General features: G+C 39.8%; 1 protein-coding gene across 3 annotated transcripts in view; it reads right to left on the reverse strand.

Moving 5' to 3' along the window:
• The window catches only part of LOC124179349 (proteoglycan Cow), a 108,201-nt gene that overhangs the window by 15,238 nt on the left and 71,528 nt on the right, over positions 1 to 21,435 (reverse strand). For all 3 annotated transcript variants that reach the window (XR_006870016.1, XR_006870015.1, XM_046563600.1), the window contains exons 2-5: positions 14,041 to 14,098; positions 7,782 to 7,884; positions 6,390 to 6,524; positions 4,646 to 4,791 (exon numbers count right to left, since the gene is read on the reverse strand). Coding sequence is in view for 1 of the 3 variants with exons in the window: in XM_046563600.1 (XP_046419556.1) it covers positions 4,646 to 4,791; positions 6,390 to 6,524; positions 7,782 to 7,884; positions 14,041 to 14,098 (442 nt within the window). In the remaining 2 variants the exon portion in view is untranslated. The remainder of the gene's footprint in view (positions 1 to 4,645; positions 4,792 to 6,389; positions 6,525 to 7,781; positions 7,885 to 14,040; positions 14,099 to 21,435) is intronic.

Genomic DNA, 21,435 nt, shown 5'->3' on the forward strand with positions numbered 1-21,435 from the left:
CGCCCGTGCCATCACATGTACAGTTTTCACCTGAACCGAGAATACAGACGAATACTGCAGACCTGAAGTTGCGTATGTGTCGACGCAGGTGGTAACAGCGTTGCTTGGAAGGGTCTGTTTCAAGACACACTCGCAGTAGAGATGCCCCAACATGCATTTTACGGCTGTTCTGAGTTCGCCATGTCGGGCTTTAGATAGTAACTCAATAATCGACATTGCCAACTTGCACAGTAGCTTATAATATTGCATAAAAGCTTATAATATTTATTGTATAAAATGTTTTAAACCGTATTGGTATATCACTTGGTCCTGCTGCTGTCTTTCCTGCAGGTTTTTTATTGCGGGTATGATTTCCTCTCCTTCCGCTCTTGCTATTACCTTTTTTCTTGAGTTCCATTCAAAAAGTTCCATGAAGTACTCTTTCATTTCCCGGATTTTATTTCCTCGCTCATTCTTTTTTTTTTTTCCTGTTTATTAGTTCCCACATTTGCTCTTGTGTTCTGGCCTGCTTCACCTCTTGTATGTATATTTCTCTCTATTCTTGCTAGTGGTGATGAGCTACACCCACTAATCGTTCCGTTTATCATCTCCGTAATGAGCAATCTATGGTTAGCAAACAGCCATGAGAGTGTTATTAGCAAAATCGATTGATTACTCTCTCCCTGAGACTCGTGTTCACATACATCAAACCCTTTCCACTTTTGAGCGGAATCTCCCGTCCGAGGTGCATGGCTACGCTAAGCGGCACGGTTTTAAATACGTTTGGGCCAGGTGTGACGCAGTTTTCCTGAAGAAGGATACTGGAGCTAAGCCTTTACGGATATACTCTTTGGATGACCTCCCGGCTGACCAACCTGAGTAGCCCCTTACTAGTGTTTGACTCTAGCATGGGAACAGTTGCCATCCATTCTTATCGTGTGAGCTTCTGCTTGCTACTCCAGGTACTGATTGTTCTGCGTCATCTAATCCGCTATTACGGTTACCTAAAAATCTATCATACTAACGTCCAATCTCTGGTCGCTTATTTTGATGAGTTTATTAGCTACTTTAGAGACAATTATTATAATACAATTGCCGTTTTCGAGTCGTTCCTCAAAAATTATATTTCCGATGACCCTACCGAGATACCTGACTACGCACTCTTCCTCCAGGATAGACTTGGCAAGAGCGATGGCGGAGTAGTCGTATACGTGCATTCTAATCTAAATGCTTGAGTGATCTTAACCTCTCCTGACCAGTACTACCATGAGCCAGAATTCATGATATTGGAGATTGCTGTTCCAAGTTCCTCTAACAATAAGTTACTGTTTACCGTTGTATACCGTTCCCCTAAAATTGGGTTTTAAACTAGGTCGTGGATACTTTTTGTGAACTGACACAAGCTTGCAACAACCTTGTTATTGTTCGTGATTTCAATGCGGATCTCTTGTCGCACTCCTTGAACCGTAAGCAGTTGCTACAATTCTTAGAGTGTAATAATTTTTACATCGTTTCGTTTGCATCTACGCATCACACTGAGCACTCTCATACGTTGCTGAACCTTTGCGTGGTTGACGATAGTGAAAAGACTGTATCCGAAGGGCAATCGGGAGTCCCATTTCTATATGGGCATAAATTAATTTATTTTGACCACAGGCTTAAGATATCTCGTCCTGCCCCTAGGTCGTTCAGATATTGATACATCAAGAACATCGATGCGGTGGTCCTTCACCAGGATTTGTCAAACCGCGACTAGACCTCTATGTTCTAAAGGTCCGTTGGAATCGACAATAAGCTTGCCTTGATTAATACGCGTTTGCTTTGCATCTTGAATAAGTACGCTCTGACTAGAACGTGTCACATAAAGCCTACTCCTGCCACTCGGCTAACTGACGATATTCGACTTCTCATGAGGGACCGTAATCATAACTCCAAAGCATTTAAGAAGGCTCCGTGCTTGGTGCTGTATGATTCATATAAAGCCCTCAGCAATTGCATCCAATCGCTAATTCGGGCTGCTAAATCCGCATATTCTGAACGTATCTTTTTTGAGCTCACTACGCCCAAATCCTTGTAGTGTGAATTTAGACATCTTGGTTTGTGTAAGCAGCGTCAGGTTGTGCATCCTGCGGATCTGATGCCTAATCGCGTAACAGCTACTTTGCATAGACCACTACTTCGGATCTCCCTTGTTGACTGCAATGGCTTTGACTCTGAGTTCAACTGTGAGCGTTTTTATCTTCAACACATCACTGTTTCCATTCGTAGTGGAAATTTATAATTATTTACTCACTAATTCTGTTTTTCCGCTGTTATGGAAGAAATCTTTGCTACAATCCATCAATAGAACTAAACCCTAACTCATTGAATGATTTCCGTCCGATTTCTATACTGTGCTTACTTTTCAAGGGCCTGAAAAAGATACGGCATTATCAATTCACAGCCTATCTGAAAGCGCACGAATTACTAGATCCGTCGCAGGCGGGTTTTCGGCGTGCACACGGTATGCAATCAGCTCTGCTCAAACTACAATAACTGGTGATGTCAATTAAGTCCTGGATTCTCGTGTGGTCACTCTTATAGGTTTTTTTGATTTTCGCATGGCCTTCGACACCGTTTCTCGTGCAAAAATACTGTGCGAGTTGAAGAATCTTGGCTGTTGTGCCTCTGTTCTTGAGGGGTTCCGTTCATATTTATGCGGTCATCAACAAGCCATTCGAGGATGGATGAATTTGTTTTTTCCTGGGCCCAAGCGTACTGCACGGGTCCGTGCTTGGCCCGTTATTATTTTCTATCTTTTTAAACGATCTTCCACTATTCCGATAGTATATTCAGAGAGAGCATCCCAAAAAATGGTTGTATACCAATTTTTATGGTAATTGGTAGCAAAATGAGATAGTTATTCAACTTCGTACATAGACCTATCATACAATACCAGTTAACCGGTTCAACCGCGCTGATTTCCTGTAATCTTGAGATGAACGCTAATGCCGTTAATATATGGGTTTTCAAGATTGCACGTGGCTGGCAGACGAGAACTACGTCGGAGCCATACCAGTTTCACCCGGTTGTAACCGATGTAGGAAAGTCTAGTCGGGCCCTTTGAAGTGATGACGCTCAACTCGACATGTTACTATGGGTGCGTAGTCTCGCATGCAAGCATGTCGCTATTACGGTAGGCAATTATGATGTATCTAATTTACGTTATTTATTTTGGTACAAGTATACCACTACCAGTAACGGATCAAGTGGATCATAGAAATACACGGCATCCCATCAGACGACTTACAATTAAAGCCACCTTAGTGTGGCGCACTGGTTTTGCTTAAACCTAGCATGCCATGTAGTCAAAGATATTCGGCACGAATTTTTTGACACCGGCAATAGTTTGAGCTTAAGGGTTAAAACTACCCTTGCATACGTCACCTCGTTGGAGAATTTTCAAATAACCTGAGAACAGACCATTAAATTCAGACAGAAATAGAACACCTATAGTTGTAATGATTGAAAAAATGCATCAATTCGTGGTATTTGATAGACTCCGGTTGAAGGTGCTAAGGTAAATAAATTATACTTGACATGGTGTGGTTTTAAACCTTAAAACTGAAGTATTAGCGGTATAAAAAAGTAAGTCGAATATTTTTTTTTTTCTCTTCAAGTATGCCAATTTTTCAGGTAATCTGCGAGTCACTGTAAAGTAGCTTTACTTGTTAATCCTTGTCAAGGAGATCCTGCGAGCTCCAGAAAAACGGAAATGAGTACAGGACTTACACGCTAAACCAGACGGTACTCTAGTGTCGCTATGCTACGAACGAGGATTTCGACCATCAAACGATCTCCAAGCCGTGCCTGCTCACCCGCAATAATGATACCGGTCATCCACGGTAGACGTGATTTGGCTTTTCAGCCGTACCACTTTAACAATAGCTAATTAAACTAATTGCAATATTCCTTTTGCTTAATTATCCGAGCTAATATGAAGCCAATTCAGATCGAATCATCGAGAACCTCGGATAATATAAACCAAACAAGTTGAAATACATTTTTCGGTTCAAACAGATAATGACGCACTGGTATGCTTAAGACAATCTCGGATACCGACTAAGGAATTCGTACATGTAGACAGTTTATGAGCGTGAAAATACTCAAGTAAGTCCGCGGCTTTCAGTGAAGATTTCTGACACTTCTGAATCATAAATATATGGAGACGGATTCTGAAATAGGTTGTTTTTTTCTAGTCGATTACGTTGGTAACGGAGTTAGTCCACAGCGCCACCGCCATCGCGCAAACCAGCCGCGAACCAGGCTCAATCTATGTAAGCACAATAGAACCCAACAATACAAAACTGAAATGGGTTTGCGGCTGGCCGGCGGTGGCTCTGCGGGCTGACTCCATTGACTATCTTATCGGTTAAGGAGAAATTATCTGTTTCAGAATCCATGACGACATGAGTACAAAAGGTAAAAAATAAATTATCTATGTAAATTATCATGCAATAGGTCAGTTTCATGAAAATATGGCAGTGTTTGTCATAGAAAATAATACCATAAGCATAATATCTCGAGACCCAATTTTGGTAATGTAATCAGAATTCTGTTTTACCACATACAGTGATTCAAGTTTATGTGTCACCAAATTGCTATTTGAAAAGAATAGGGAACCTACCTTTGCATGGGCAGAATCCTTTGCAGCCAATGTGAATAGAAGTATGATGAATGCAGTTATGATACTCTAATCGACACGGTGAACTGTACGTTCTATTATCTGATCCACACAGAAATGTGGGTTTTATTACAGGACATTCTCGGCATCTGAAAACAAAGAAATCTTTATTTTAGCATAAATTGTAAAATATTCAGATCGATGGAAAATAATATGACAAATCTCGAGTGATTATTATATTATATATATTATTATATTATATATATATATATATACTCTCGAAATTACAGTTACGAAGAGACGAACACTATCATAACAATATAAATGGTTTGACATGAAGATTCATGCATGATTTTAAATATTCGGAATGAAGATCCGATACAGTCGACACCAAATTCAAAGGTAGACTGTTTTTTCGTCAAAATGCGTACAACCAGATTTTCTGCTTTTCAAATATGATAAAAAAATGTTTCCGATCGTTCGTTTTTACATGCGCGTTCTTTTCTATGAAGTCTGAAAATGGAAGTTCAGTATTACTGACGGAAGTGTCACTTATGTAGGGCTTAGGAGCGCGATTTTGCATGCAATTCCGAACAGATAGACCCCAAAAACAAGCGTGTTTTACCCTGAAATGAAGAAACGGCATGCTTTCTACGAAACTGTGATTATTGGCAATTGTTAATCACGAATTATGATAATCAGAGTTTTAGGGCGGTTGATAACGTTTGCGGCAAGGCGATATCGCGTTGGCATTGTTAACAATCGACAATTGTCACAATTTCGTAGAAAGTATGCCGTTTCTTCACCTCAGCGTAAAACATACATTTTTTTAGGGTCTATCTATTTGGAATTACATGTATAACCACGCTCTTATGCTCTTTATTGGATGAAACGGGTTTAGGTTCAGATTTTAATCGACATAAGTGACACGCCCACATTTTACGATTCACACAATGTAAAGTTTCGTCGACTTCGATTCATTTTATACTATCATCGAAAACTAATCCTCAACAAAGATCCAAGACTGCTGGGAAAAACAATGTAAATGCGTCATTTCAAAGATATGCGAAAAAAATTTCACGGCCGATAGTTTCAACCAGGGCACCTTCTCAAGTAGCCGAGCAGACTGGTATTCGGTCACAATTTTTGTCGAAGGAATAATGTAAATGCCACAAGCTTTATCAATTTCTGCAAAATTAGTCAACTCAGACTGCTTGTATACGTAACGGGTATGGTTGTTGATTTTTCTTAAAAAGGGCGTGATGCTAGGTTTCTCGTACAGAAATAGTATATTTCGATACATGAGGCCAAACGAGCGTTTTGCGCACTATTTTTCTTTATGAATGTAATGCACAATCCGAGATCTGCGGAATTCATTCGTAAATTACTCGCAACGGCTGATCTAACCTCTACAACTCGGTATACTCGCAATGACAGCAGTCCGCAAACCAAACCGCTTGTGAACGCTATATGGCACTAGTAATGACAGCAGTGCGCAAAGTACTTTGCACACCGGTGGTAACATTTTGCTTACTAGTGAATTTATTTTGCGCACTGGTTAAAGGATGTTGCGCACCGTCTTCGCGCACAGTGCGGCAATCGACCATTTTGGACGTCTGCAAACGGTGGGCAAACGAGGATTTTGCATGCATGAGTAAATAAAAAGATTTTCCTAAACACGGCTTTTCAATGCTTTAACTCAACAAAAAGAAGACCGGCGTGTCAAAACTTAGGCATGATCACTCACTTGGACTCATCTTGATCTTCGTCATCAGCATCGTCTTCCGCATCGTAAAACACGTCATCTTTTTCCAAGTCATCGGCAGTCTCAGCTCGGTCTTTCTGTTCTTGAACAGCACGCGATTTGGATATAACAATGTCTCTGCAAGTTGAAACATAATATCGATGGTCATAACAAGTTGTTGAGAATTTAGTCTTATTTAACATAGAATTATAAAATGTATAGCATTCAAGCTAAATCTAGAGATATTTAGTCTCAAACTGAACGGAACACATCGCCGCGCCGTATAACACGTAAAGAATAAGAATATGGTTGGATTTACCTTCGTATTCCCATCAAGAGTTTTGAGTACAGTAAGAATTAAAAAGAAGAATGCTCGCAGATTTGATATTACTAAATGCTCAGTAATACCTCAAAGATGCTCGCTATATTTTGATGTCCCCACACGTAATTTTTATTTTCTTGGCATATTTCATTTCGGAATGAGCTACCGGTCTACCGTAATCGTGATACTCTGGCGATAGTCTTACAAGCTCGGCTAAGCTCGGCGAGGGACGAGACTGAAGTTAGTAACGTTAATATATCGAAACATTGTAACAAAAATCACTATTTTGCACCTTTAGAATACCCGAAAAAGTTGAATTTAAAAATTCTGAGTTTATAGATATTATATTAACAGTTGACTAAATTTCAAATAATGCGAAAGTTGCAAAAGTAACTACTTGTTCCAAACATGCATTGCGACAATAAGATTACAAACTTCAGCCTCATATGGAGGGGGGCAATGACATGTGCACAAGGCATGGAGCATTATTTGAGGAAGAGTTCTTGACCTCGATATGGGAAAAATGCTTGGATATGGAGGTCAAACCAAAAAACATGTTGTATCAGTCGACGTTTTGGCTCTGGTTGTGGGTACTTCTTACGACGACTAATTTTTCTAATATAAGCTATAGTTATACTGTATAATAAAACACATTGATTCGGTAAATCTTGAATTACGTATTTGGATTCAAAACATTATTTTTAATATTTTTCAAAAGGAAAATTCATCCCGAAGAAAGAAGATGATAGTTTGTTCTACGACACCATTGGAGAAAATTATAAAAAATTCGTCAACTTCGAGGGCTCAAAACTATATGAATGCATAAAAAAAAATTACCTTTCGTAGTCATAATCAGATTCCTTGACCTCAAAAATACTTACAACACATGCTTTCAAAAGTAACTATTCACCTAAGACGCTAAAAACATTATATTACTTTATGACGCCATTCCGTGATTTTTGGCAGTTCGGCTTAGGCGCGTTTGACGCCGCTATGACGCCTTGACAATTAAGTGGTTGGCCTTCAAGGATTCCTTCCACTATGTCGGTATGTGAGTAGCAAAAGATACTTACCCGGACTTTTGCAATTCTTTCCTGGAGACACAAACTGCCGTGAAAGTGTCCTCGAGCAAGCAGAGTTCCTTCTTCTTGCAATTCAGCGGACGGCAAAGATCACCTGCAATAAAGAATAAATAGTACTCAAACGAAAAAGAATTTAACAAGGCATGCTACGTAATTTTCTTTCTACGCAGAGGAAATAGCCAAATTGCACAGCAGGTTAAGTAACCGACTGTGGATGTAACAATTTAGTACAACTAATTGCGAATTTTCCATTTCATCACTAATTCTATATTTTTCATGTTAATTTCTTATTTTTGCAAAAAAGTTATGAATTTGGGAGTCAGGATTTTGATTTCAATACTTTTTACAGGTAATCGTATTATTGCTAGAATTTATTTGAATGTACACTGACATTTTTGTGCTTTCTAAGCTGCAAAGTGAATTTTCGTTAGTAAGTTCCAGTTTAATGTACTTCGCGCAAGGTTTTTGCACCAGAGGTGCTTTTACGGTATTTCAATACTTTTTGTACTGTACATTGACAACTTTGGCATACGGAGAAGTGTTTTTGAATAAAATCAAGGTTATCCTAAGATGATTTTATCGCAAAATCTGATTTGTTCGGAGGCACTATAGATTTTTAAACTAAGGTTAACCTTTACATATAACAATAAATTTCGACTTTGCAAGACTATTAGCTATACGTCTAGCTTTATTAAGAACTCCGCAGTTCATTAAACCAATTTGAACTAGTCTAATAATTACAACTAATTCTTATATGTTTACTGAGTTATGACTATGAATCACAAGAAAATTAATTTCATTCATTATATTTCTTCAGCACGGAAGAAAAAGGCCTGGCCGGGGAGGGTGTAAACAGCACTAGTTAAATTGAATGAAGTAATGATATTCAGTTGGAGGTACGAATCGTCCTTTTTTTCTGAACTTAAGTACATACACACACTGCCTTCGAGGTTCAAGTGGAACTCACTCCTACGCTTGAGCTTCAACCATCAGCCACAGCAGATGGGGATTAGCAGACTTTGTTTTGGTCTCCAACTGTCGACTGACCGTTCCCGTTCTCGTCTCAGCTTAAGGCTATGGCGGTAAAATCCCGCCCGCTTCGTTATTGAACGATGAACGCCCGCATTCCGCTCTTGGCCGTGGCCACTGCCATCCGGTTCTGGTCTCCGTATCTGAGCTTTTCGGAATGATTGCTCGGGTTGGGTGGTCATTTTTCCGTCGGATACAGAAAGCAGGTATATCTTGACGATGGGTCTGCTGTACGTCCCGAAGGCTAAGTGGATGTTCACGGTACGGACCAAGCCGCCAGGTCCTGGGTGGACTTCAAGTACTCTTCCTAGAGGCCACCATCCTCGCTGAAGCAACGACGGATCGATAATTGGAATCCAATCGTCCTTCTTCAAGTTGGGTTCACTTTCTCCGTTGCTGTAGCATGTTTAGGTACTTCCGTGCCCATCGCATTCAGAACTGGTCGCACATAGCTTGAATAAGTCGCTAGTACCGGAAGTAGTTGATCCGTTTCTCGGGGTCTACTGCCCCCTGAATTAATGACAGTGTGGAGCTGATCAGTAAATAGCTGGTGGTCAAGACTTGTAGGTCATCCAGTTCACCAGAAAGCGACACCAGGGAGCGCGAATTCTGAGTTCTTCGTAGGTAAGATATTGGTTGCCGATGACCCGCTTCATGTTTGTCTTGGCAGATTTGACTGCCTCTTCTCACAGGCCGCCAAAATGAGGGGCTTCTGGGAGGATGACTTTCCACGTGATTCCATCGTTCACTAGAGTTACCGCAACCTGATCCCATTTCACCTCTGCTGGCCGAAGCATTGCTCGCAGCTCGTTGTTCACGCTATAAAAGGTGATCGCATTGTTGCTTCAGATTTTCCGGAGTACGCCTGAACGTCTGATAAATCGTCGTACTGTCGCTAGAAAAGTGGTCGTCATGAGATCGCCAACCACCTCCATGTGCAATAGCCTTGGTGCATAGACAGACGAAGATCACCAGGTATTCCTTGATGGCTCGGTGTTCCTTCCCCTTGGTGGTCTTTACGTTAAATGGACCTGTTTAGTTGAGACCTGTCCCAGAAAGTGGTCGGGTTTATTACTCTCTTGGCAGGAAGATTTCCCATCATCTGGTGAGATGTTCGGGTTTCGACTACAACACACCGGAATATGCAGGTTCTGACATGGTGCTTTACTTGGGACTTTCCCCCAGTGACGTCTTCTTTTCAGCATGCGGGTGAGAAGTACTGCTGCGCACAATTCCAATTTTGGTATAGTGATGGTTTTTACTGGCGACGCACGGGTTTTTGCAGTCAGCAAGTGGCATTGCCCTACCATGCCTGTTGACGCGAATCTCATGTAGATCATTGCAGCGTATGCGTCCTTGCTGGCGTTCGTGAATCCGTGATTCTCAAATTCGCTGAATGGAAGTGTTCAGTCATCACGGAATCTGATGACCGTGACAGCTGGCAGACCGTCTCTGAAGGCGGACCACCTGCACATTATGGCAGGAGGTAGCGGATCATCCCAATCGAGCCTGTCCCTTCAGATATCCTGCATCAAGATCTTTGCTGTGATCGTAACTGAACTCGGCCATCCGACTGGGTTGAACAAACGAGCAATCGTAGCGAAGACATGCCGCTTAGTAGGGTGAAGACCTTCTGTATCGATTGGGACCTCGAATCGAAACTTGCCTGTGGCTGGATCCCACGTCACTCCTAGAGTCAGAACTGAATGACCGTCCTGGAATTAATGCCATTGACGGCGCAGCGGATCCTGCTCCGGCAAATTTTCAAGCAACAAGTTCACGTTGATAACTTAATTACGAAGATGAAAGTCTCCTGCTTGAAGCATGCGAATTAGTTCGTCTCGCTTTTTCCTTGCTACGCCCAGGTTGTCGGCTCCGGAAAGAATGTTATCCACGTATGCTTCCTGGTTGAGGATTCAAGCCACAACCAGGACGCACTCTCCTTTATCGGCAGCCAGCTGGTGCAGCGTTGTAAGTATTAGATATGGAGCGCATGACATCCCGTAGGTCACGGTCTGGACTTGACAGTGGACAAGTTGCTCAGTCTGCGGCTCTCTCCATATAATACGTTGCAGATCGACATCCCTCTGATCGACTAGAATTTGTCGGTAGATCATTTGAATGTCTGCGGAGAAGACGATTTGATAGAATCGCCACCTCATAATAATCATCAAGAGATCACGTAGCTGACCTGGCTCGGTATGAAGCACCTCGTTGAGTGAAGCCCCAGCGGGTGACTTTCGCGAAGAGTTGAAGTCAACATGCAACTTGCTTCCCTTATCTGTGATCTGCCAGATCCAATGATGGGGAATGTAGCAGATAGCCCTAGTCGATATCGGGGAGCGCTCGTCAAGGCTCGGGATCCTTTACATGTGGCCCATTCGTTCGTACTCTTCCATAAAGTGCTCGTACTCTCGTCTCAGATTGTCGACCCGTAGCATGCAACCTTTGATGTGTCACATCGATTGCTCAGCAGTTCGCACTGTTCTCTCAGGAGCCTTAGACTTTCTAGTGTCTGGATGAGGCATCGCACCACGTATCTATCCGAGCTATCCCGCCAGTGACTTTTAGTGTATAACTGCTCACAGTCTCGTTGGTTAGACAAGACAACTGTGGGGTGAATTGCTTCTTTGAGCTCCCAGAATTATGGTGTTGCACGGCTGACGACTTGCCGCAGCAGAAGTGCTGCTGCAGTATATTTCTCCGACTTGAAGGTTTGCTTGTCGAATGAGCCTGACGACGACCCATCCTAAGGCCGGTTTCTGAGCGACGGGGTTGCCTAGTGGCCACTTCCGAACGCCGTCAAGGCTTAGATCCTCGTAGATGCGTACCTCCAGTAGAAGATCAATCCTCCATGGTGGCCCGAATTGTGGATTGGCGCTGCTCAGTCCTTGTAGGGGATCCCATTTGTTTCCTCATGAACGGGTCAGTGTCAGCAGACTGAGCTGTCGTAGCACGTAAATAGATATGCTAATTTCATGTGACCGGTTCTCAATGGTGACCAGACTTAGGATCGTTTGTTTCCTGGCGGTTCCAGTTGAATGTCATACGAGGCTGCTAACCATTACGTTGGCCATGGTTGTAGTCACCCCAGCTTCTAGACCGATCTGAGAGTCATGAAACTCGCCTCTAATGCAGCGTCCAATAAGGCTCGAGTAGTGAATCGTGGTCTGCTAAACGCCATTGATGTCATCACTGAGGAAGCAGTGTTGTCATTTAGACGAATGAGGAGCATCAGACTTCGATGTTTTCGCGTTGTATCCGACTCGGAGTGTCTCCGCCCCTCATCTCTTTTCAGTCCGTTGGTAGAGCGATTTTTTCCTTCCTTCACTTTGTGAACGAAAGTGCGATGGTGGAGAGAGCACTTTCAGTGACTGTGTTCGGAAATGCACTGGCTTCTAAAATGCCCTGTTCTGAAGTAGTTGAAGTATAGACTTAGCCTCTTGGCACGCGCTCGTCTCTCCTTTAGATGCAGCTTTGTCATTTGAAGCAAAAGAAATAGGCAACGTAATGCCTGCCCTAGCAGGCTGGACATCATGAGTCGTGGACCGGGGTGGTCAACTCCTTAGTTCTCCTCCGTGGCTACGTTGATGAGTCTCGAGGATGTGAGCGCTTGGACGATATTCCTGCCGATCTTGGCGGGGGTTCGATTGCCTGAAGGGCTCTCACGTGTCCTTGTATGAAGGTGGTGAGCTGGGCATAGAATGGTATGGCATCATCATCGCCCAAGCTATTTTTCCAATCCCACAGTATCATAAGATCCATAGCCTTGGTCGTGAAGAAGAGAAGCCAATCGTCCCAACGATCTGCTGATCGACCCAGTCCCAATAGAACTCCCTTACGTTTCACTACTCGATCCCACAAGGCTTGCAGCTCAGTTGAATTTTCGTTCCTTATGGGTGGTATTGACGTGATTGAGTTCTTATCATAGACTTAAGTACACACACACGCACTACTAACGAACTGGCAGCGTGAAAATGTATCCGTCTGCCTTCGGAGTTCAACCGGAACTAACTCCTACGCTCGAGCTTCAGCCATTTGCCACAGCAGATGGGGATTAGCAGACTTTGTTTTGGTGTCGAACTGTCGATTTACTGTTCGCGTTCTCGTCTCAACTTAAGGCTGCGGTAGCAACAAAATATAATAAAACGAATTGAATCAGTGTCCGCAAAATTTGATTAGCACTGTGACTAGTCATTTACATTATTTATGTTGTATCGTAACAGTAATTTTGTTTAAATAAATAAATTTGTGCTTAACTTCGTGTTGCTGACTTTGCTTGTTCGAAGCCTTATGTGCTTCGTCCTCCGGAAGATCATTTACAATTAGCACGACACACACTGGGTCAGGAGACCCGATTCCGTGGACAAAAATTTCATTTTTAAACTTTGAATTTTGCAAAAGAATATTAGCTCATTGTAATGAGTGATCAGTGAAAATGGCCGAGTCGAAAATATGAAATTGATGGGACTTGGCAGCCAAATGAAATATATAATGCTCATAATAACAATAACAACTGGAAGTAAGAATTAAGCATACGTAAAATAATCAACTTATAACCTAGGGCGAAATTATAATACAATGTAATATTTTTCCAAATGCATTCCACCGATTTGATGTTCCAAGCCGCGGGTCATGATATGCAAGCGTAGTGAGTGATGGGTAAGGTTGGAGCGCGAAACGCATGAATCTTTTTAAACCACATACTAAATGAATTTTTTATCGCAGTTCCCAATCTATTTGTAAAATTCACATAAAATGTCATGCTATGATTGGAACGACTAACTACAGCATTCCCTTAACATTCGGATAAACGTACAGTAGCGCTCAAAAGTACTTGGATAATATAAAATTCGTTATTACTTTTATTAGTCGTTTTTCCTATTTTTCTTTATTTTAACTTTATTTTCGAGTAATCGATAATTAATTTTTATCAATTATGTAGAATATCGAATTTGTTTCAACAAATAATATTATTAATTTTTGTAGTTTATTCTTGCATGTAATTAACTCAATTACTATCTTTGTCGAAATACTTTTGAGCGCTACTGTATTTGTTGAATCGTCTTTATTTTTATTTTTAAATGTTGATGAATAACTGTACTTTTCCGCTAATCTGATAGGGATGTACAAATAGAAGCCTATCTGAATCATTTTCACTTGAACTTTAAGGTAGCACGGTTAAAATTGCACGAGCATCAAGGATCCTCGTTTCACTTACTGTTCGGATCGTGTATCCAGCGCTTCCTATCGCCCACTTTGATGGTGCGTGTGTCTTCCTGAAATAAATTGAAAATACAATCATTAGGGATATGCGAGCAGGTTAACTCTGAGGAAGCATAGTCCTCAAGCTAAATGACTTATTCGATACATATCAAGGGCTAGAGGCCAGTAGGGGGCATCCAACGGTTTTTTGATCAAAGATGACTTTGCTACCAAAAGGTTACATCTGCAATTTTAATGTTGGAGTTCAAAAGGATAATAACTTGAAAGCATTCTGCCAGTAGAACGTAAATTACAGTGTTGTTTGCCACGGTGCTGCTATAACGGCGTGGGTTGAATTATTTGAAAACTGATGTTACACTGTTTTTGCAGTAAGCGTTGTCCGTTTTTTCTATTTTACAGTTTCACTTAAACAGAAGGGCACGTAATATCAATTTCTAAATCGAAATGCTTATGCCCATATCGCAGCAAATATTTGGAACTTTCTTCGTTTTTACAATTTTCATACTTCGTCGAAAAAGTCGTAACAGCATTTTTTAACCTTTGTGGGTTACTCCTTTCCGGTAAGTATTGACGATTTTCATCATTTTCAGAGTTGCATTACGGACAAAAATCGTTACATCATTTTTCAAGGCCAAAATCTCGATGGGCCAGAATTTCGAATAACAGGGGGCCTTGCCACTAGCATAGTGCTTGTAGACACCAACGCCATCTATTGACTAAAATTGATAGCTGACAGCTGATGTGCTTTCGCCTTTTTGCTCCTTCTGTGTGTATGAGATTCGGTATTTTGACGTATCAAGTTTTTGATTTTTCGCTAGGATAAAAATCGCATCTGTGAATTTTCGTAAAAAGTACGATTCTGAAACTTGAACACTTGTCTTTTCCAGTATGCGGTATTGTCATCACATCGATATTATGCCCTTCCTAATCTTGCTTATTCTTAAAAGTGCTTTTTAGTATGAATTTATTTCTACATAATTGCGTTTTCAATTTTTATTCCTTTTACGATACAATAATAAATTAGCCTTTCGGAAACTTGGTCTCCACCCATTCTGCACCATTGGAATTGTGTGTATTCGGGTACTCCATTCACTTGCTTAGTTATTTGTCGTTCCGAATATCGGTCTCTCTGAATATTACGCTAGCGCAACTTTGTTACTCCCGAAATCTATTTTTCGGAACTCTGATATGCCGAGTTTCGTAACTTCGAATCTTGGTATTTAGCAATTAAGACATTTCGGAAGTTTACACATTTTCCTTCAACAATTTCGGGTGTTTGATCTTCCGGAATTTTGTACCTTACTCCAACATGAGAATAAGAACGTAGAATCATTTTTGAAATTGGACTCTTGTTCTAATAAAATCTCCATTTTCAAACAGTGTAGCAAAATTTGGTCATATTTCATTAGGTTCCGATGAAAGTTTTCAGATTTGGTGAATGGCAGAGTGAAAAACTACAAAATCAAATCATATCTTAGATAAATACGATCAAAGAAATTTTACTTAATTGACATCTTATTGACAAAATTTTTTCAACAATAGAATTCTGAGCAAACCTTAAGATTCATACAAGCTTTTTATCCAAATCCTTTCATGTGCCAAGCCCACCGGACTTTTTGAGTGGCATGCTCTTGGTAGGCTTGAAAATTGTTATAATATTTCAAAAACTTTTTTGCTGGAACTATTGTGAAGTAGTGTCAGGGTACGTATAACTATCGGAAGAGTCATTAGAATTTATTAAAAAATTTCGGACGTAGAGGCAAGTTGAAGTTTTCAGACAGGCATGTTCTCAGTAGGTCTAAAAATTCTCCAAAAATCTTACCGAACTAGAATAATCTTTGGGATTGATGAGGAACTACAGAACTCCTTCAGAACTGTGAAATCCAATAGTTCGACAAAAATCGAAAATGGCGTGTTACTTGAAGCACGCCAATCCACAAGCGAGACAGGACGCTGGTAATATTTAGCGTTTTTTAATTTACCTATATTTACGTAATGCTGCAGATTCTCATTTGCTAATTAACTCTACAAGCGAAACCTGTACCTCAAAACGTTAACCTATTCGATAAAAACGTCATTAAAATGTGCTGAACAGTTGTAAAAATTGAATAAAGTTGAGTGAAAATTGTGCAAAATAAATTTCTAGGTTATAGATTAGCATCTAGTGGGATAAGCAAATAAATAAGAAATCTTCTTGGATATGTCACCCCATGAGCGGAAATTGCAAATGTATCCTCTCTGCGCATGGTTCTCGTTCTTATAGTCTATGTGAAATAACCTGAAAGATTCGAGTTTGAAGATAAAACGAAGGGGAAAATACAAACCTATAACGCAAAATAAATCAATACCCACTAGTATCCCGCGGGTCCTGTTTCAATTTATTTTTATGAGCTCCGCGTACCCTGTGTGATATAAGATATTTCAAACCTTTAGAAAGCACAATAAATTTGAACGACTCAAATATTATTATTTTTCTTTCTCTCTAATTCCGAGAAATTCACTTTTACCTAGCTTACCATAATTATACGACTTCTAGGCACAAAGGTATATCAGTGGGTAGGCTGAGGTTTTGAAAAAGAATTCAGGAGAGGGTGAAAAATCACAGATCACGTTGATTCACGAGTCAACCATGCATGATAAGAGATAAGGATGTTGAAGGTGTGTAGCGAAATGCGGCATTACGTAAGTTACGCGAACCTTCGTCGGCGCTTAAGAATGAACTTTGGTCGGTTCATAATTGAAATAGGATGTTTCAATATTCATTGCAACACAAGTTTGATGCCAAACACACATACAAAGATCATTTCGGACGTAGAGTTCCCTATTTTTTTTCCCTCAACTTACAACCGTATCGCGATAGTGGGACATGTAAAATTTGGATCGGAGTTAACTGCTAACATTCTGATAATTTCGGTGGAGAAGGCACCCCGCAAATGGCAGATATGGCCCATGCAAACATAGACTTCTGTTTGACGTCTTCAATTGCAAAATTCCTGCAGTTCTTAATTTTTTCACTGCAAAAGGCGAAAGCTCGGTGGGGATCCATCACCAATTAACTTTTGGTTACGACAAGCAACGCATAACTATTCAATTAATTCACCGATGTCATCCAACTTCTTTCGATGAATGCAGAGATGTGTATGACAGAAATATGAAATGCGAGCGGTAACAGATCTCTTGTTCCGATGCTCGTTTTGTACATCTGTGCGTCATTCCAGAAAAGTTGAAAACCTTTGACGAAACATGAATGTTCACGCATTGTTCATAGTAATCAGAAGTTATGATGATGAATCTCCATGATGCTTCCGGTGAAGTGTTTTGAAGAGTTTGAAAATTTGAAAATGGGATAGCTGTACGGATTTCACTTACTACGGCATCGTTTGTCCACCGAATTTTCAAAATACCATCAGCAAATCCCAATACAAATTTTGAATGTCTGATGAACCCAATAAAACTTGTTATCTGGCCGAAGAAAAATAGGGAAACTTACTTTGAAAGTGGCATTTGTATGGTTGGCGAATGCTCTAAATCACAGTTGAGCCTTTATTCCTATCTCGATGACTATCAATCAAACTAGAAAATTGCCGTTAAGATATCGGTAAGGTGACGCTTGCGATAAATTTTTCTTTTACATTTATATTATCAACTTTCTAATTCAAATAAAATTTTTTACAGCAAGCCAAATGCATTCCGAGCTTAGTAATTTGTAGTCGAATTGAAAGTTCATAGAAGTACATTCTCAGTGTTCAGATATTAAGAGAAATTTTCTGAATGTGTTGTCCGAATAAGTTCAGTTTTTTAGTATAGTATATTAATTAGCCAGTAAAATTAGACCAATCACAGGTAGAACAATATGAAATTAAAGTCAATCTACCACAGAGTTGTCAAACACAGCTGACTTAACATCCATATCGTTCAACGAGAATTGATGACATGATATGAAGCCAATCAATAAAAGGGACGGATGTCGAAGGATCGGAATTGCGTCATAAATAACAAACCCGATGAGGCTATATAATATATGTATAATCCTCGAGAGGTTTTTAAAAACTTAGATTTTCGATTAGTGGTTACGAAACTTGAAATCCGAAATAGTCAATACTAATAATATAGCAGACATTTGGAGGCCTACCCGGTGTGCTAAAAATGCTTTTTTTTTTCTCTGCCGCTTGTTTGACTGTAAATGAAATTACCTTTATTTGATATAAGTGAAGTTCGATCGTAATTGTACGAGAAGCTCGTTTGAGATGGTTAAAATGTAGTATTTCCTCACATGGCCAAACTAGTCACCAGGTTTGTACCCAAATTGTGAAATTCAAGTGCCTTCAAGATTCCAAAAAAGGAATCATGAATTTTTTATGAATGGACTAACAATAATAGTTGATTCATTTTTTTTCACACCATTTATTACGAATGCTTGAAAAGTTCTCTAATTTTTCATACAAAAAAATATTACAAAATGGCTGCCGGGCAGGCGGTGGTGTAGCAGTCCTCTGGGCACAAGCGCCCAACCAATGTGACATCTACGGATCATAAAATTTATCTAAGACTACACACTGAACACAGCAAGGATGTTTGTGGCCGAATACCCGTGGTATAATATGCCGACAACAATGCGTAAGCTGTTACTCCACGGTTCTAAAATAATAGCTTCCGCATCTTGACCAAGCGTGCAGCTATCTGAAGAGGCTCAGGAAGCATCAAATAACGACATTAAAACATGTAGAGAGAGATTCTCTCAAAAAAGCTCGCGAGAAAGGACGATACACGATGTGCTCAACTGGTTTTTGGTGTCATCAGATTCTTATATCTCAAGTCTCCGAGAACTTACAGCAAAAAAGATAAAGAAACTTTCTCCTGATGCTCTGTGGCTAATATCTTGTACCAAAGCAGAGACAGATTCAAGCGAGGGAAATTCTGTATATGGAAATTCGCCTATATGCAACGATACTTCGATAATCGCACAACGATATTCTAATCGTCGATTTGATTTTAAAAGTTTGTGTCCCAGATTTGTATTCAGTGACGCCAAAAATGTATAGCGACGTTCAGCTTTTTCTAACAAGTATTTCGATAATCGCACCGCTATATTTCGATCGCCATTTTGTTTTTTTAAGGTTTGCGACCCAGATGTGTATTCAGCGTCCCCAAAAACTCTGTATTATGCAGTTTGATACAATTCTAATCTTTCACTGACTTATGGTCACGTTTCATCTGAAATGTAAGTTTGAGATTCAGCATAGTTCGACAGGATTCAGTAGGTCCAAATCAAGCAATGAAGAATTCAGAAGATTGTGGCACATAATTCGGAGAACTAGTTTACCGGAGAGTCCCTGCAAAACAGAGTCCGGTCGATCGCTTCCATCTTGGTCGCCATTTTCTTGCAAACCGAAATTGTGGGAAGTTTTAAACACGTATAAGTAGATAGAAAGATTGATGTTATATGATGAACATATTACAATATTAGCTTATAATATACGTTGAAAATCAATTATTTTTGGTCATTTTTACTAAAAAGTAAGGGTAGTACTACAGATTATGACAGTTTATTTTATGTAATTTAACTCGCCTAATATAGTTAGTAATAAGAAGCGTCTAAGTAAACCAGGCCTATGCACAGAAACGTTGGTTTCTTGGCCGGGTAATGTGCTATGTAATTATCTCTGTTTTATACACCAGAATGAATTCAATTTCCCTGGAATATTTCTACCAATTCATCGTTAATAATTACCCTATCTTCGGTTTACTCTGAAAATTTCCGAATGTAATTCAAAATGCTTACTTATTCACAGAAAAAAACACACAACTTGATATCGAGTGATCAACGTAAAATTCATTCAAATACCTTTTTACATTCTATTCTCTACTCACGGTGATTTATCCGTTGGTGAGCACCGAGATGAGAATTGTTGTCTCTGTGTGGCTTCTTTTTAAAGTTCACCTGAGTTCCGAATATCGATTTCAATTATAGTGGTAGGTATCGTTATGATCTGTTTCATAACCATTTTCTAAATACTTAGAAAACTTTTCAACATAATTCACTGCGGTTTTTTGCTATTTCTAAAAGTATGCTAATATGTCTCCAAGAGCCAAGAGTAATTATTGCGATGTATTGTATATTAATACTGTTACAAGCAAATTGATTGGAAAAAATCGCGAATATTGAAGAAATAATCTAAGAAGTCAGATTCTGGATATTCAAGCTGGAGCATCTATATGACGGGTAAAAGTTTTAAATGTAATCGAAAACTGCTGAAAAATACGGTGCCACCATTTTCTGCTTTTCTACTGATTTGGTACACTGTTTCAGAGTCGTAATCAGTGACCTGAAAAACTCCTATATACAGTTTTTCGTCAATATTCGATGAAATTTGAGATTTTTCCTGCCATATTGAATCCGCTATCTTCAATTCTTCAAATCTGATTTCACGTTCGTGATCAACACTTTCAAAAACTCTAGGTAACCATATTGTTGGAAAAGTTGAGTCAGAACAATAATGTGTGACTCACAATCAAAGGGATATGAACGTACAGAGAGAGTTGAGTTTGAAATGATTAATGCATTTACGATGAATTCTACTAGTAACGATAAACCTAGTGTTCCAAAATTGCGTTTGACATTTTCAACGCTGATCAGACGATTGCCTGAACAAGAGAACGCACGTACTTGCCATAGTTGTTTAAATCTAGCATTTTATAGAAGACTAGTTTCCCATTCCGGCTTCGCCCGCATTCACATTTCATATGATGTAATAAAAATTCTACTCAGATAAAAAAATCTTGCTTACAGTTGAGAATATGTGAATGAAGTCTGATAAAATCTAACCTGACCTAGGTCTGCACCTAACCTAACCTCTGTATTGTATAAGAGTTTAGTCAGCGTCCGCTTAAGTGTGTGATCCTGTTCCGACGTGGCTTACAAATATCGTTACTTCTGCAAAACTATCCATCTGGCGGTAACGAAATATAGCCTAAAACCTAATCAGACGTTGTAACTAATGACTGAAAAAAAATTATTCAAAATTATCTCACAATCAGTCATTCTGAAAACTATATAAAATACGCTCATTTATTGAAACGACTCGCGCGCTACCTACCTTTAAATGGTTGTACTAATTCATAAAACTTCGCAATGATAAAGAAACGCGTACGAAACAACAAAGATACAGTAATTTTTTACGGGACAAACAAAAAAAAACAATTTTTATAATTCAGAAACCTTGGCGGGCGTGCATACAAGAAGTCCCCAAAGTTTCATCGCAATTGGATGAATGATGCAGGAACGCAACGGGACAAAAAGACATAAAGACAGATATTCGTTTTTATATGTTTAGATTCGTTTATTCCGGAATTATTATCGCGTACTTTTCGGGAAGAGGAAAGGGTGAAA

This window comes from Neodiprion fabricii, chromosome 4 (genome assembly GCF_021155785.1).
Source record: "Neodiprion fabricii isolate iyNeoFabr1 chromosome 4, iyNeoFabr1.1, whole genome shotgun sequence".
Classification (NCBI taxonomy): domain Eukaryota; kingdom Metazoa; phylum Arthropoda; class Insecta; order Hymenoptera; family Diprionidae; genus Neodiprion; species Neodiprion fabricii.